General features: G+C 41.9%; 1 protein-coding gene across 1 annotated transcript in view; it reads right to left on the bottom strand.

The window, feature by feature from the left end:
- Nucleotides 1-18,580, bottom strand: part of LOC309554672 (intercellular adhesion molecule 1-like) — an 89,811-nt gene that overhangs the window by 13,595 nt on the left and 57,636 nt on the right. The window contains exons 2-4 of the mRNA XM_082256381.1: nucleotides 15,397-15,645; nucleotides 11,604-11,918; nucleotides 4,049-4,318 (exon numbers count right to left, since the gene is read on the bottom strand). Coding sequence (XP_082112507.1) covers nucleotides 4,049-4,318; nucleotides 11,604-11,918; nucleotides 15,397-15,645 — 834 coding nt within the window. The remainder of the gene's footprint in view (nucleotides 1-4,048; nucleotides 4,319-11,603; nucleotides 11,919-15,396; nucleotides 15,646-18,580) is intronic.

Raw genomic sequence — 18,580 nt, 5'->3', positions numbered from 1 at the left:
TATTTTGCGATTCGGGCACTGCGTGACTTTAACGGACAATTGCGCGGTCGTGCGACGCTGTACCTAAACGAATTTGACGTCCTTTTTTTTCCCACAAACAGAGCTTTCTTTTGGTGGTATTTGATCACCTGTGCGATTTTTTGATCACGCGCTATAAACAAAAAAAGAGCGACAATTTTGCAAAAATAGCAATATTTTTCACATTTTGTTTTATTCTACCTATGTTTGGTAAAAAAAAATCGCAAAAAGCTTATTTTTATTGGTTTGCGCAAAAGTTATCGCGTTTAATAACAAAGGGAAAGATTTTTGTCATTTTTGTTGTTTTTTTTTTTAACGCGTAATGGCGGCGATCTACGATTTTTTTTGCGGTACTGCGACATTGCGGCGGACAGATCGGACCCTTGACTGACATTTTTGACACTTTTGGGGTTACCAGTGACATTTCTACAGTAATCAGTGCTATACATATGCACTGTTACTGTAAAAATACACTGGTAGTGAAGGGGTTAACTTTATTTGGGAGGGAGGGGCTGTGTGTGTCCCTAGGGGCGTGCTTTCTACTGTGATTGGCTGTGGCTTGAGCTGTAAGGACACTGATCAATGGATCTACATAGTAGATCCGTGTGATCAGTGTCTTTACACCGAGGAGAATGACAGGCAGCTTGTTTACACAAGCTCCCTCTCCCCCGACGATCGCCAAGTGACCGGCGGACATCGGGTCCGCCGGTCACACGCGCGGGGGGTCCGTGACCGCGCGGGAGCGGGAGCGCGCCTCCGCGGGCGCGTGCTCGCTCCCCAGACCCTCCCAGGCTAGTGACGCGTTAATTAACGTCACTCTGCCTGGCAGGGGCTGACCGCCGCAGTAAATCTACTTGCGACGGTCGGCAAGCGGTTAAGCTTGAAGAAGCTTGTGCTTTTTTGGGCTCTTTTGCATGTTTTTATTGAGCTCCTTTGAGCTTCTTTGAGCATAAGCTTTTTCTTTTTTTTTTTTTTTTTTTGACAAACCCTCCCCTCAGCTAATTTTTCCTATTTCTTTGTGTTCTCGAGCTTCTTTGAGCTCTTTCATGCTTTTAATGCTTTTTCCTACTTTTTCATGCTTTTTTCTGCATCTTTTTTTTTGCCTGTAAGAGCATATGCCTGTAAAATCCTGAAAAGGCCATTGTGTGCGTACAAGACACATTAGCAAACATGGAGGGGAGTTTCCAGGCAGGAAAAAAGGAGAGCTCAAAAAAGCTCAAAAGCCTGTAGGAGCAGCTTTCTTGAGCTTCTTTGAGCTTCTTGTGTGCATGAGCCCCAACGTTTCAAGCTTAGTTTTTTTATCTTTGCAAATTTCACCCAGATTACACACATTTAGGCTAAACCAAGTCCACATTTTTTTGGTAAAAAAAAAACTAGAGAATAAAAAAGTACTACATGTAAAACAGATCAGCTTGATGTAGATAATATTATGAATGTGTCTTTACTTAAAGGGAATGTGTTTATTGAGTTAATATTGCAGTGTGTTCTTTTAACCACTTAAGCCCCGGAAGATTTTACCCCCTTCCTGACCAGGGGGTTTTTTGCGATTTTTTTACTGCGTGATTTTAACGGACAATTGCGCGGTCGTGCGATGCTGTACCTAAACGAATTTCACGTCCTTTTTTTCCCACAAACAGAGCTTTCTTTTGGTGGTATTTGATCACCTGTGCGATTTTTTTTGCTATAAACAAAAAAAGAGCGTAAATTTTGCAAAAATAACAATATTTTTCACTTTTTTTTATATGAAATTCCCCCCAAAAAAATGTAAAAATCAAAAATTTTTAACATTTTCGGCCAATTTGTTTTATGCTACATATGTTTGGTAAAAAAAAATCGCAAAAATCGTATTTTGATTGGTTTGCGCAAAAGTTATCGCGTTTACTAACAAAGGGAAAGATTTTTGTCATTTTTGGTGTTTTTTTTTTTAACGAGTAATGGCGGCGATCTGCAATTTTTTTTTTGCGGTACTGCGACATTGCGGCGGACAGATCGGACCCTTGACTGACATTTTTGACACTTTTGGGGGTACCAGTGACATAACTGCAGTAATCAGTGCTATACATATGCACTGTTACTGTAAAAATGACACTGGCAGGGAAGGGGTTAACTGTATTGGAGAGGGAGGGGTTAAGTGTGTCCTAGGGGCGTGTTTCTAACTGTAGTGGGACAGGTCTCCTATTGTAAAAACAGAGATCAACGGTTCTACATAGTAGAACCGTCTGATCTCCATTTTTACACAGGGGAGAATGACAGGCGGCTTGTTTACATAAGCCGCCTGCCTTTCTCCCGCTCTACCGACGATCGTAGTGTGACCGGTGGACATCGGGTCCGCCGGTCACACGCCCCCACTCCTCCGTGAACGAGCCTCAGCGGGCGCGCGCGCGCCCGCTATTGGCTCAAAACCCGGTGACAGGCTAGCGACATAGATCTACGTCACTCTGCCTGGCCGGGGCTGACTGCCGCAGTAAATATACTGTGCGCAGTCGACAAGCGGTTAAGGGCCCATTCATGCAGATGCGTTGTGCATTATTTTTTTGGCAGAGCACCACAATGCACATTAATGTGCTGCCACTTATTACAGTGCAATGCACATCCATTCCAAGGTACATTGGGGTTCCGTTCTGGATTGAGTGAATGGCACCACAATGCACCAACGCACATAATGTGCATTGCTGCACTTTACCCAATGACACAGTGTGAACAAGCCCTTACACTTTTTTGTCATATCAGCCACTCACTTCTGGGGGGTTATTTACTAAAGGAAAATCCACTGTGCAGCTGGCATTTTTGCTGGCACGTGATTGGATGATAGAAATCAGCAGAGCGTCCCCTCATTTCAGATCTTCCCCTCAGATCTACAGCGACTGCACTTCCAAGTGGACTTGCAGTGCACTGTGGATTTGCCTTTAGTAAACCAACCCCATAGTTTCAGTATTATGGTACCTTCAAGGACTTCCAAAATTATTAGTTAAACCAGGGAGCCTCAAACTACGGCCCTCCAGTTGTTGCGGAACTACACATCCCATGAGGTATTGGAAAACTCTGCCATGCACAGACATGACTAAGCATGATGGGAATTGTAGTTCCTGAACAACTGGAGGGCCATAGTTGGAAGACCCCCTGAGATAATTGCGCAAGTCCTGGTTTTTAACTACTACTATTCCTTTATATTGGCTTTTAAAATTTACAAATGCAGCCATTTAGAAATTAGATAAAAATTTTAGCACTATGAAAAACTTTTGGAAAGATAAAAAGTGCATTTTATATACAACTATATAGATCAGACCAAAATGAGGGACAAATTAGGAGGAAAGAGGGACAGAGGAATAATATTCCAAATCAGGGACAGGACCTCAAAATCAGGGACAGTTGGGAGCTATGGTTTTGTTTATTTCTATGCTGTCTTTTATAACTTTAATAAAAACGATTGCAATGGAAAAAAACGCACTGGGCTGCATCTAGTGTGAACCAGCTCTAACAAGACTAAACAAGGGTTGGGGGGGGGAGGTTGTAATTTTTTTCTGCTGCCCAGAAATGGGCTTAAAGTAACATGATGGAAGAAGAACAAATACACTATTAAGAAAAATAAAACAAGAGTTTTTTTTAAAAGAAGAAAAGAAGTGGACACTGTGTATGCAGGGCCAGATTAACGTAGGGGCTATTGGAGCTGCAGCTCCAGGCCCCTACCTTTATATAGGCCCCGGGTTGGCCATATTCCCTGTTACCGCTCTTCTGTCACTTGTAAACACAGAAGTCTGGCTTCTATGCTCGCTTCCCCAGGCAGCACCCTCAGAACCTCCCCACACAGCGCGAAGGCCGGACAAGGAGGGACAGTTGCCGATGCATGGATGTGTTTATGGGCTTCAGAGACAGCATCCCATGTTGAATTAGGCATGCATGGCTGCACCCTTCCTCCTCTGGGTGCATGCCAAGGCACGGCCCTTAAGGCCCTTCAAAATCCTCAGCACCAAGCCCATGATGCTCTTAATCCGGCCCTGTGTGTATGGTATAGTGAGGAACATGTACTTACCATAAATATAAATGATCATACTGCTGTTCTTGGAGACACTGAACACCTGAGATTCACAGATCAAAGTATGCCGAGCCGCTGTCAGGTCACTGGTATTCAGACTGAATGGAACAGACACTTTCCCAGTGGCACTGATGTTAGGAAAATCATTAACAGACAACACTGTAGTGATATTTTCTGCAGGGAAGGCATCGGGGACCTCACAGCTGATTGTAGTCACTGTCCCTTTTTCCACCCACTTCTTGGCTGTAATGCGGGGATCCGGCAGAGCTGTCATCAGAAATAACACAAATAAATAACTGATACCGGTAACATAAAATGGGCTATATTCCCTAATTAAATGTAGTGCTATTGTGAAAGTGTTTGGTGTATGTCAGTGGTGACCTATAACCGGTCTATCCCACCCTCATACATCACTGGAAATTATTCATTAATAATTATTAAAAATATATATTTACAGATATACTGCGGCTCGGCTGCACAAAATCACGTAGATCGACATGATTTTGTGCGCGTGGTCTCGGCGGCGTGAGCCGTGCTCCCGCTGTGTTTAGACACAGCGGGAGGTGGGCTGCGGGAGGAGCGGCGGCGATTGCTGCCGGCCTTCCGCGATCGTCAGAGAAACTGACAGAAGACCCGCCTGCTTATGTAAACAAAGCAGGCGAGTCTTCTGTCACACAGGCAGGGAGAGATCAAGAGTTTCAGCTAAGCTGAAACCCCCCCCCGATTTCTCTGTGCCTGTCACAGAGCCCTTCCCCCACACAGTCAGTAATCCCCAACAGGCATACATTCACCCCTTTAAACACACCCAGTGTTAACACCTTTCCTGTCAGTGTCATTCATACAGTAACAGTGCATATTATTTAGCACTGATTACTGTAGTAATGTCACTGGTCCCCAAAAAGTGTCAAAAATTTCAGTTAGGGGTCCGATCTGTCTGCCGCAATGTTGCAGTCCCGCTAAAAATCGCTGATCGCCGCCATTACTAATAAAAACCCCAAAAATAAATAAAAAGTCCAAAAATCTATCCCGTAGTTATGTAGCAGAAAACAAATTGGCCTAAACTGATAAAAAAAAAATTCGATTTTTGAATTTTTTTTATTGGGAATGTTTTATAGCAGAAAGGTAAAAAAAATGGTGTTTTTTTTCAAAATTGTCGCTCTTTTTTTGTTTATAGCGTGAAATCTAAAAACCGCACAGGTGATCAAATACCACTAATAGAAAGATCTATTTGTGGGAAAAAAAGGACATCAATCGTATTTGGGTACAGTGTCGCAATTTTTCATTAAAGTAACGCAGTGCCGAATCTCAAAACTTGGCCTGGTTCATTGATTTTTGATGATATTTATTGGAGTCATAGTCACTCATTTATATGATCCACTGTCACGTTTTATGAATTTTAATATAATTATATCAAATTTCATACTATTTAAATACGGTTTTAATAATCAAGTGATATTTATGAAGACACATTGGCACTTTACAAGCACAGGTTAGATTTTATTGGTAATTTTAATTCGTAAGATTTTAGTTGTTTATTCAATTAGCAAGCGCTGTATTTTGGCCTTTTCCAAGACCATTACTGTGGCATATACTCATTTTTTACAGCAGCTGCTTATTTAGTTATTTTAACAGTTTTAAAATATATTAATAGTGGTTTTATGAATTCTTATACCCACCTTGTCACCCTAAAACTTGGCGCAGGGAATATACTTTGTATATATCTGTCTTATTGAAGAGTTAAAGGAGAAGAATGGCTTTTTTTTTTTTTTTTTTAGAAATAATTCTTACCTAGGTGGATGCAGCATCAGTGTGATGCTGCATCTATCCGCCACTGTCTGTAACACTGGGAACTGGGCGATCAAACACTGCTGATCGCTTAGTGCTCCATGAGCAGAGAGCTGGTGATTGTCAGTCACCCGCTCTCTGCTCTGCCCCCCCAACTCTCACTGGAGTGCTGGGCTCTAGAGGGGGCAAGAGCAGTTGAGGCTCTGTGACGTCAGCCAACAGCATGCTTCAGATGGCTGTCTGCTGAAAATGGGTCACAGGAGTAGTCCAGCCAAATGAGCTTTGGCTGCACTTCTCCCTTAACCTCCTTAGCGGTAATCCCGAGCGTGACTCGGGGTTGGTTTTTCATATCAGGAGCGGTAACCCCGAGTCACGCTCGGGTTGGATTGCAGAGAGCGCAGCGGTGTTCTCTTACCTTCTCCTGGCGATCCAGCGATGATCTCTCATTGCTGTGACCGCCAGCCGAGAGTCCCGCCGCTCCTCCGTCGGTCTCCGTCGCTCTGATCACTTCCTAGTTCCATTCCCTGCAGCAGCAATGCTGCATGGGAGCGGAACTAGGGAGGGAGATTCAAAAAAAAAAAAAAAAAAACGTTGCACAAAACACAAAACACATTTTATATTATACATATATATATATATATATGCATATATATATATATATATATATATATGCATATATATATATATATATATATATATATATGCATATATATATGCATATATATATGTATATATATATATATATATATATATATATGCATGCATATATATATATATATATATATATATATATATATATATGCGCATATATATATATATACACCGGTATATATATATATGCATATATATATATGTATGCATATATATATATATATATATATATATATATATATATATATATATATATATATATATATATATGTTATATATATATATATATATATATATATATATATGCACACACACATATATCTATATATAATATATAATGCATGAATTATAATATAATCAATAATATCATTTTATTATATATATTATATATTAAATAATAAAATAATATTATTGATTCGATTATAATTCACGTGTTTGTGTTTCAAATTTATCACATCTGGGATGTCTACTAGACTCTTGTTTTGGTCAGGTTTAAGTCAGTAATTACTAAGAATTGTAGGCCTATAATACATAACGCCAAATTTCCATGAGAAGAATTGTACCGCTTTTGGTATGTAATTCCTGACATAATCATACCGCCAGGGAGGTTAAAGTGTATGTTCCTGAAATGTGCCTGTGGTACCACGTACTTGTATTAAAATGTATACTGTTCTCTTTTCATTGCTTCCTGTATGTGAAATACTGGATGATCCTGCCAGTTCCCTTACTTTCCTATTTCAAAGTGACCACACCAAGGCATGGGAACAAATCCATCTCAGTGTTGTCAGTTTTCTTATTTGCAATCTACTTGGAAGTACAACCTATCTGTAATCCAGTGGTCAGACTTGTGCTATCACTCCCCACCTGCACAGCTCTTCACTGGGAAGATCAGAGTACTACTGTTTCTCTGCCTCCTGCTGACATGCTTACCTATAATCTCCACCCCCACCTCAACAAATCCCTCTATGCAGCTGAGCACAGGGGCCATGTGAACACTTATTTTTTAAAAAAAGAAGGCATTTATAATTTTTATATATACACAATCATTTTGCTTTGCATTTCTATTTTCTAAACTGAATGGGTTGTTTTAGAAGGTGAGGGGTCACATAAAGTTTAAGCTGCTTGTGAATGGTGCTAAGGTATGTCAATGCATAAAGCAGCATTTGAAACAGAACACATTGGGGTTGCTTTTCTAACACTGGAGAATACAAAATATTGTGTAGCTGCCCCCCTGTCCTTGATATTGCTGGTCCACATGTATTTTATTGCCTCAGCACACAACCTCTTCACAGGCTAAATGCTGTATAACCACTTGCCGACCAGTGAAGTACCCGTATGCAGCTGGACTTCAAGTGGTTATACTGGGATTATTCCTGCAGGCATCATCCCGTATCATTTTTTAGAGCCGACAGTTGGCTCTTTTGCAAAATCAATCCTAGCGGCTAACTAGCCGCTGGATTGTTTTACAAGCAGCTGGAGGGGATGTCCCTCCCTCCTGACATCTTCTACGATCAACTTTGTTTGGCTCTATGATAGAGTAACCCGAAAGCAATGACCTGACATCATTTCCGGTTTACCAGAATGTAAGTGGTGCCATTTGTAAACATGAAAAGCATTTGATCACACCGATCTTGATGTGATCAAATGCTTTTAAGGGCAGAGGCGGGATTTGGGGTCTTATAGACCCCAGATCTCTCCATAAAGAGCACCTGCCACGTGCCTATTGCTGTTACAAGTGATGTTTACATTTCTTGTGACAGCAATATAAGTGATTAAAAAAAAAAAATTGTCACCGTGCCCGAGAGTAAAGGCGAACGCATTCACCGGTCCCACATGCATGAAAACAGCGATTGTCCCACACATGCGAGGTATCCCCGTGAACGTCAGATCGTGGACAATAATTCTAGTACCAGACCTCCTGTGTAAAGTGGTAATCTGTAAATGTTTTTAAAACTTTACCTATGGATAGTAAATGTATTGTTGTCTGTTGTTGTTGCACGGACGTGTGCAATTTTAAGCGTAAAATGTTTGGTATCTATTTACTCACCATAACATAATCTTTTATATGTTACCAAAAAATTGGGTTATGTATTGTGTTTTTTTGCATTATAAATTTAAAAAAAGTGTATTTTTTTTTTCTAAAAAAATTGTTTGAAGAACCGCTGCACAAATATCGTGTGACATAAAAAAAATTGCAAAAACCACCAATTTATTCTCTAGGTAAGGCATGTCCAAAGTCCGGCCTGGGGGCCAATTGCGGCCCCCAGGCTGCTTTAATACGGCCCCACAGGTAATTTGGAAAAGTCTATTGTTGTGGCCCCTGTGAATCCCAGAGCACTGCTCAGGACCACTGGGATCTCTGGAACGCCCATGTTACTTGTGAATACACTAATGTTAACACCCACCACCCGTCCCCACCAGCTTTATATCCCTTGCTCAATATGGCCTCAGACTTAGCCTGATAAGGGAGCACTAAAAAACACAAATAAATTTGGCGCTAGTATGACAGGACCAGCGCCCTCTCCATGATAACTGGCATAACACCTGTTTAGATTTGTCATCCATGTGACGAAATGGGAAAAGTATGCCATTTGCAATAAACTTTGCATAAAATAGGTAATTTGCATCTAATTTTAATGGTCCAAAGAATGTCAGGCAAAATGGTTGGCCCTCACGCATGTTCACTTCATCAAATCTGGCCCTCTTTGAAAAAAGTTTGGACACCCCTGCTCTAGGGCCTCTGTCTTTATAAAATATATACTGTTTGGGGGTGCTAAGTAATTTTCTAGCTTGAAAAAAAAATATATATATTATTATTACATGTAGCATTGTCCCCGTAGGACTTGCTGTGTGATGACTTGTTGGGCCTTCCCTGATTACCTGCAGACAGTCACTTAGGGACAGTTCACACATTTATCCTTACTCCCAATGGCTTGTTGCTCAATAAACAGTCCAGGGGTATTGGTTTTTAGTATTTATTGTGGAACTTGGATGGGAGAAGGGAATAGTGGGATACTCCAACTCAAACTATTTACAGTTTACAAGGACAACTCCCACTTGGCCTCATCAGGTTACTTGTGGAAGCAGTCACACTGCTTTAACCACTTTAAGACCGGGCCTATTTCTGACACTTGTTGTTTACAAGCTAAAATCATTTTTTTCTTTGCTAGAAAACTACTTAGAAGTCCCAAACATTATATATATATATATATATATATATATACATTTTTTTTATCAGAGACCCTAGAGAATAAAAACTGAGATCGCTGCAATATTTTTTATCCCCCTGTATTTGCGCAGCGGTCTTCCAAACACAATCTTTTTGGAAGAAAAAAATATATATATATATTTTTTTTTTAAAAAAATAAGAAAATAGTAAAGTTAGCCCAATTTTTTTCTATAATATGAAAGATAATGTTACGCCGAGTAAATAGATACCCAACATGTCATGCTTCAAAATTTCGCACGCTCGTGGAATGGTAACAAACATTGGTACTTAAAAATCCCCATAGGCGACAATTTAAAAATGTCTACAAGTTACCAGCTTAGAGTTACAGAGGAAGTCTAGGGCTCAAATGATTGCTCTCGCTCTAACGATTGTGGCGATACCTCACATGTGTGGTTTGAACACCGTTTACATATGTGGGCGGGAGTTACGTATGTGTTTGCTTCTGTGCGTGAGCTGACGGGGACAGGGCGCTTTCATTTTTTTTCCTATTGATTTTATTTATTATTTTTTATTTTTACACTGTTTAAAAAAAAAAAAAACCTTTTGATAATTTTTATTCCTATTACAAGGAATGTAAACATCCCTTGTAATAGAAATAAGCATGACAGGACCTCTTTATTGTGAGATCTGGGATCAAAAAGATCTCAGACCTCACAACTACACTAAAAAAGAAAAAAAAAAATATTGCTGAAAAAAAATTGGCTTTTTAAACCAGTTGCTAGGCAACGACCGTAAGGGTGATCCTGCGGTAAATCTGCCGCTGGGACCACCCTTATCTGAAAGAGGACCGCCCGCCTTTTAAAAAAAAATACCGGGGTTATGGCAGCTATCTGTTTTTATTTAGCGTCCAAGGATCGACGTATTTTGACGGCGGGCGGTCGGTAAGTGGTTAAACATACTGCCACGTGTATGGATTTATGTCGACTTGCTCTCTCTCCAGCAACCAACTTAATGCAACTACATTATCTTCAGGATACTCTATAGCATCCCTTTTACTGACACCCATCCACTGACGCTTCTAGCTGAGGGAATGGCCCCCCTCAGGACAGGCCCCTTGACACAGATCTGTACTCACTGTATGCAGAATCAGATCCTTTCCAGTGTGTCCCTTCCAGTCAGCTCTGTAGGGCCTCTGGGTTCAGTTCCTCTCTAACTCTTTTAGGCCCTCAGGTCGACAACCTGAGGCCGCATGGCAACTTCTACAGAGGAGGGGCAGCTATCCCCTCCCCCCCAGGACTCCGCTCTCTATCTGACAGACCCCAAACACGTGTGCCCTTGGCATTTATACAGTATCCCAGCATGCACTGAGGCACTTTTCTCTGCCAATTACCAGGGCTGTACTGAATGTCAGGTTTCCTCCCACTGTCCAATATGCCTCCCTATAATGGAGCTACACCTGAGCACCATGAGCAGACCTCACTAGCAGATCCTGCTCTCTGGTAGGCAGAAAACAATATAGATTTACCTGCAGTCCTTCTGGTAAGCAGAAAGATCCAAAACTATACTCTCTGTCTAGCACCTACCTAGGAGGATGCTACATCAATGTAAACAAAAAAAGTGCCAGTAAAGGCCTGGGGGTCAAGCGGATAATGGCCATATACAAAAAAAGTTGGAAGATAATGGCAAAAAGTGAATTGGTATGGAAAGTGGAAATACGACTGGTTTAACATCATCCCTTAAAACTACCGTAAAACCTGACAACTCTACCTTTCTTTATTGCAGCATGTATTTTTACAGGTACCCTTTAAAGTGCCTAAGGAGTTGTTTTTAGAATTGCGTTTTTTAAAAACATTTTCATCATTGAAAAAGCAGACATTTATAGGCAGAGCAAAGAGATTTCAGAGAACCATTATAGAGTGTGTACAGTATATAGATGATGTGACTTACCATATGTCCTGACAGTGACAGGAGATGACTGCACCGTTGTATTGGGGACGTTTGTAAGATTTAATGTGACTTGGCAGGCAAAGTCCTGCAGGTTGTCACTACGTACTGCAGTGAACCTAAATTTCTCCGTAAAAGTTTGTGGGCCTTCAGCGGTGTTCTCTTTATATGGTTTCCTAAATATTGTTTCTCCTCCTCTGGTCACTGATAAAATGACATATTGGACAGGAGCCACATTATACACTGAACAGATGACTTCATGTTCTTTGTCCTCCTCCAGTTCCTTCTTCAGGTCTATGTCCAATCTAGATGGCAGAGCTGTAATTACATAAAATTCAAGTCACTCCACTGTGTTCATCCAGAGAGATATTATTATTATTTAAAGTGGAATTTAAGTGCTAATATTTAGTATAGAATTGTATAAAGCCTGAAAAGGGATCAAAGCTTGAGTCATTATAAATTAATTTAACAACAAAAAGTATCTCTGAAAGAAACAGGACGGTGGCATCACACTTTTCACCTAGTTCAACCAGAGAACACTTTGAATTAATTTAGAAAATGGAAAAAAATTCTCTTGATGGTGCCTGTGCAGCCAGCACCTCTCGTCCCTTTAACCACTTCAATACTGGGCACTTTCACCCCCTTCCTGCCCAGGTCAATTTTCAGCTTTCAGCGCTGTCACATTTTGAATGAAAATTACGCGGTCATGCAACACTGTACTGTACTCAAAGAAATTTTTTGAAGAAGATTTTTATCATTTTTTTCCCACAAATAGAGCTTTCCTTTGGTGGTATTTGATCACCACTGGGGTTTTTTACCTTTTGTTAACTAGTTGACACCTGCACTCTAGCTGAAAGACAGCTACAGCACAGACCTAAATTACCGGTAGGGCGTACATTGACATCCTGCCGTCCATGAGCGGCCAGCGTGCTCCCTGCGGAGCGCGCCCAGATCGCTCTGTGATCGGTAAGTCCATGAGACTCGCTTGATCACAGACCGGAGTAAGGGTGGCGATCCCACCCCCTTACCACGTGATCAGCTGTCAGCCCATGACAGCTGATCATGTAAAGTAAACAGCAGCCTGCGATCAGCTGTTTTTTTCTCCTCACACTGTCAATGTGAGGAGGAAAAAAAAAAACGATTTCCCGCTGCTGTCAGAGGGACATTGGTCCAGAAGAGGAAAGGGATTATTTGTGCCCACAAGTGCCCACCAGTGTCCCCCACCAGTGCCACCTACCAGTGCCCACCAGCGCCACCTACCAGTGCCACCTATCAGTGCTCACCAGTGCCGTCCACCAGTGCCACCTATCAGTGCCCATGAGTTCTGCATATTAGTGCCTTTCAGTGCCACCTACTAGTGCCCTTCAGTGCCGCCCATCAGTGCCCATCGGTGCCACCCATCAGTGCTGCCTTAACAGTGCCACCACCTTATCAGTGCCCATCAGCAACGCCTATCAGTGCCCACCAGTGCAGCCTACTAGTGTCCATCAGTGCAGCCTATCAGTGCCCAACAATGCAGCCTATCAGTGCCCCTTAGTGCAGCCTACCAGTGCCTATCAGGGCCCATCAGTGCCGCCTCATCAGCGCACATCAATAAAGGAGAAAAATTAATTGTTTGCAAAATTTTATAACTAACTATAAAAACAGATTTGTTTTTAAAAATTTTCGGTCTTTTTTTGTTTGTTAAGCAATAAATAAAAACCCCAATATTAAATACCACCAAAAGAAAGCTCTATTTGTTTGAAAAAAAAATTATAAAAATGTAATTTGGGTACAGTGTTGCATAACCATGCATTTGTCATTCAAAGTGCGACAGCGCTGAAAGCTGAAAATTGGCCTGGGCAGGAGGAGGATTTAAGTGCCCTGTAGGCAAGTGGTTAAACAAATAAAAAAAGAACGAAAATTTTGAACAAAAAAGTTTTTCTTAGTTTCTGTTATAATTTTTTGTAAATGAGTAAGTTCTTTTCTTCACTGACGAGCACTGATGAGACTGCACTGACGGCCACTGATGAGGAGGCACTGATGGACACTGATAAGGCGGCACTGATGAGGTGGCACTGATGGGGTGGCATTGATGGGGTGGCCTTGATGATGAGGCACTAATATGCAGCACTGATAGGCAGCACTTATATGCAGCAGTGATGGGCACTGATATGCAGCACTGATGGGCACTCATAGGTGGCACTGATGAGCACTAATGGGTGGCACTAATAGGCAATGATGGGCACTGATGGGCGGCACTAATGGACACTGATAGGCACTGATAGGCAGCACTAATGAGGAAGCACTGACAGGCCATACTAATGGGCACTGATTGACATACCTAATGAGCATCCTTAATGGGCACTGGATGGCATCCCTGGTGGGCTCTAGTGGTTATTCTTCTGCACTGATAATCAATGTGCTGATTATCAGCGCAGACTCCCCCCCCCCCCCCCCCCCCGTCAGGAGAGCCGCTGATCAGCTCTCCTCTACCCGCACCTTGTCAGCAAGAATAGAGGAAAAGCTGATAAAACGACACTTTCTTTTTAAGATGTGACCAGCTGTGATTGGACACAGCTGATCACATAGAAAACAGCCTTCTTTATAGGCTCTTTACCAGGATCGGAGATCAGGTGTGTCAGAGCGACACACACCGCACTACCGATTGCTGCTCTGTGCGCCCCTGTGGGCACGCACAAGCGACTTATCCTGCTGGATGTCATATGATGCCAGTCAGGATAATACAACCACCCTACGGCCATTATTCTGCATACGGTGGGCGGAAAGTGATTAAGCGGTTTAGGGTGCCGGGAGGCGGGGCTTATGATCATGTAACTGCCGCGATTGGCTGTCACGGCGGTCACATGATCAGAAAGCTGCGATGACAAGTAGCGATTGGGAGCTTTCCATTAGCCACTGGTAACCGCGCTGGGATCGTGTGCTCTCGGAACAGCTGTATTTACACTTATGCACACAAATATGCAGCCGCTCTGCGCCAAAATCCCCCCACCGAGAGGTAAATGTCACAACAGTTACACAGTATGAATAGAATAACTGAAATCTCATTTCTTTATATTGTATTTTATCAACTTTCGTTATATGCATTTAAAGCTTAAAGAAGAAGTACAGCCAAAGTTCATTTGGCTGTACATATCTTATGGATCACAGGAATGCGGTTCATTCTGCACTCCCGCAGTCCGCTCTCTGCTGACGTCACAGAAGTCAGTCCAGGCACATCGTCATCATGACAATGGAAGTCGGGATCCCCCAGGTGCCTGGACTGACAACCGGCTCAGCCTCTCAGTGAGCCGCTGAGAGCCTGAGCCAGCTGCTCCTGCCCCTCCACAGCCCAGCGAGGAGGGGGCAGAGCAGAGAGCAGTGACTGACAATCAGCAGCTCTCTGCTCGGGAAGCTGTTAGAACCAAGCGATCGGCGATGTTCGATGGCTCGGTTCTCAGTGCAGAGGCACCGGGGAACAGATGCAGCATTGGACTGATGCTGCATTCACCTTGGTAAGTATCAATTTAAAAAAAGAAACCCAGACTTCTCTATTAACCCAGCCAAAATATTTTTGGGCATTAGAAAGAATGGAGCAGAATTTACATTTCTTTTAGGCTCTAACCCTCGGCCACCTTACCCACCTCTTTTATATTTAGGAACTAGATTCCCTTTTTGAAGAATGAATATATAAAGGTTTGATTTATTTTGCAGATTGATATCTGAATTTTGGTATGTTTGGTGGAACTTTTTTCCTATACATGAATTGAAGCATGTTAAACTACATGATAACATCTAAAGTATAAAATGAACATACCATAAGGTATCACTCTGGCCTCGTCTTTGTCGTCATCATTTGCCAGACATTGTATGGGTGAGTCTGCCCACTCACTAACTATGACTTCAACCCATGAGAAGGTGCCACTCTTGTCAAGAGATACTCGTTGTTTAGTCAGCCTGGTTTCCCAAGACAGGTTTGTACAGTTGCTGGTGCAATTCAGGACAGCTGTTTGTCCAAATAATACAAAATCTTTCTCCTTTTCGATATGCACTGTACAGGAGTTCTCTGAAAAAGAAGGAAACATGGAAATGGATGAAATGGAACAGAACAATGCAATATTATCCAAAAATGACCTAAGAATATAAAAATACTAGTTAGAGGCTCAGCCAGACATGGAAAGGGTATGTATATATATATATATATATATATATATATATATATATATATACACACACACACACACACACACACACAACAGTCTCGTTGGCCAAAACACTGTATAAACTGTACTGCAAGTGGATGACCTAATGCATACTGTAAATAGGTTGAACACAAAGTAATTGATGTTATAATGGCAAACCCTTGTACATATATTGTGATGCTCAAGCAGCAAAAAGGTTGAAAAAATCTGTCCATATGAGAAACCTATATTGATGGATCAAATACCAGTCTTTGTTTTTTAAAATACGTTTACAAATGTATCTTGTATAATCCATTAATACAATGTGTCCCCCCTTGTCCGCCATTTTAATGATCAAGTCAAGGTTCAGCCCTAATTCCTGCAGGGCATTGCATACCGCAGGTGTCAAGTTGTCACTGGAGAGTGGAGACACCTTTTCCACCTTAGTTTTCTAAATTCCTTAGTGACTGCTTTAACAAAGCAAGACACCCCGACTATGGCGGACAGGGGGGGAAACATCCCTGATCGTTTAAAAAAGCCTACCTCCTTCAAGGCATCACTGTTAGTCTCTTGACCCTGTGCCAGGGAAAATTCCCACTCGCCTCTAGAACCAGTCATTTTAGAGATTTCCTCATCTATCAAGTACTCTTCTTGTTCCACAGCTCCTTCCTCCCAGAGATCAATAAGATCCCTCCGTGCTCTGTATTCCTGTCTACGTAAATGTGTCCAATCCCCTAAGGGTCCTAACGAGGATACTTGTGCTTTCCTTTCATGTAAGACTCATAATACCAACCTCGTAGCGAACAAATACAGTAGATATCCTTTACCACCTTAAAAATGTCACCCCTTAGTGTGGGGCAGAAAGTCCCTGTTGGGCATCTGAGAGTTGAACCTTGGAAGGTTTACAACTCTAAAACTTTTTTGTTCCCTGTTTGTGTCACATGTTGATCCAGTCCGTATTTCTTGGGCAGTGGTGTGAGGGTTGTCTCAGTGCCGGTTGGTGATGTATGGACCCCTATACCTATTGTGTTGATGATTTGTTGACTGGTAATAAGGGGTGGGTCCATTTGTTGTACCTGATGTCCTGCGTCTATTTCTCCTCCGTCTGCGCTTCTTAGTGGACTCACCCTGTTTTTTTATATTAGGGATGGCTGCTGTAATCACCCTACTTCAAAAATTTTCTCCCTTTACAACCTCAATTTTTCTCTTTAGGGGGTCTCCCCAACCTCATCATTGACCTTTGCCAGCTCTAGCACCCCTCCCACCTCGTGAGAAGGGGGTCTCCTATCTTGACTTCTCGTTTCTGATTGACTACTCTTATCATATGTTGTGTGGCCTCTGGATTGGCACGTGATCAAGGGGGTATTGGGTTCTAGTCCAGCTGTATGCATTTCCTGCGGCATATGCCTGTTTATCTCTGTCCAATTTTCCACCTTTTGACTTGATTAGTTCTTTATTGAGCTTCTAAACTGATATACAAATAACTCTTCTCTCCCTAACGTGTGGTGGGGGAGGTTGTATGAATTGACAACCCTCCCCTGGATCACGCGACTGCTCATTAGCCATCAACCCATGTATGTGTGACCACGCTACTGCTAATTAGCCTTCAACCTATGTATGTGTTACCTGTGTATATGCAATCATGCTATTGGCATTGGCCATGAAACCAATGTGTGTGTTATATTTATTTTTCATATAAAAAAAGGAGCAAGAAGTCAAACACTGTATTGGGTAATCAATCTCACTCACCCAGCGCTAAATAACAGAAAATTTATATAAAATTAATAAAAAACAAAGCCCTAAAGGCTGAAGCTGCTGCTATAACCAAATGGATGATAAATAAAACAGGTGCAACTGATTGAACTTAACGAGCCAATCTGTAACACTAGCAGCGCTAACATATATTACACATAAATGGTTAAAAAATCATCGACTGAATGTCCATCAGTAATCCAATGCACACGCTAGAGATATGAATATCAATTGAGCCAAAAAACAGTCCAACATATATGTGCAGGTGACAAAGATGGTAAGATAGAAGTGCAGCTAATTGCATAATCTGTGTGCCTCCACCAGCAAGCCGTGATCACCCATCAAAATGGAGACTCACGAGATCGATGATAAATAAAGGCCTGTAAGCATCACAGCAAATTCTTCCACCACTGGACAATTGGCACCCACAGCTTGGCTCTCAACTGAAATGCTTTTCTCAATCGCCCATATGTTCATGTAGGTGTAAGCACAACAGGGGACACATAGCGTAATTCCACAAAACATTTAATGAAATACACACCAGTCCCCAGTTCCCCACAGAATGCTACTCACAATCCGAGCATGATAAAAATGCATTTACAAATGCATAGAAGCAGCGTCCATCCGCCTCTGTCCTCCAACCGACTGCTTAGCGCCTAGCAAGTCGGATCGAACAGCGTGGCATAGCGTCTCTCGTTGCTAAGGCGACCGCGCACTCATGTCTGACGCGTTTCGTCATCAAAGACTTCCACTGAGGGACTAACAACTTCATTATTACATCATTATTACCATAGTGTGCAAGGGAGGTGGTGAACGTCTGCATATCCTTTACCCTTATTTAATGGGCTCTCCTCTGGATCATACTGCAATACTTTCATGCATCCATGGTGACTTTCAAAGTTCATGAACTTATATATCACAATATTGACACAGATCTCTATATAGATTCTGCATGTGTTGTACAGTATTTGATCTATCGATATAGGTTCCTCATACGGACAAATTTTTTCAACATTTTTGCTGCTTGGGCATCACAATATATGTACAAGGGTTTGTCCTTATAACAAC

The sequence above is a fragment of the Pelophylax lessonae genome, assembly GCF_965119305.1.
Source record: "Pelophylax lessonae genome assembly, chromosome: 4".
In the NCBI taxonomy this organism is placed as follows: domain Eukaryota; kingdom Metazoa; phylum Chordata; class Amphibia; order Anura; family Ranidae; genus Pelophylax; species Pelophylax lessonae.
This window is presented reverse-complemented; position numbering and strand designations above follow the sequence as displayed.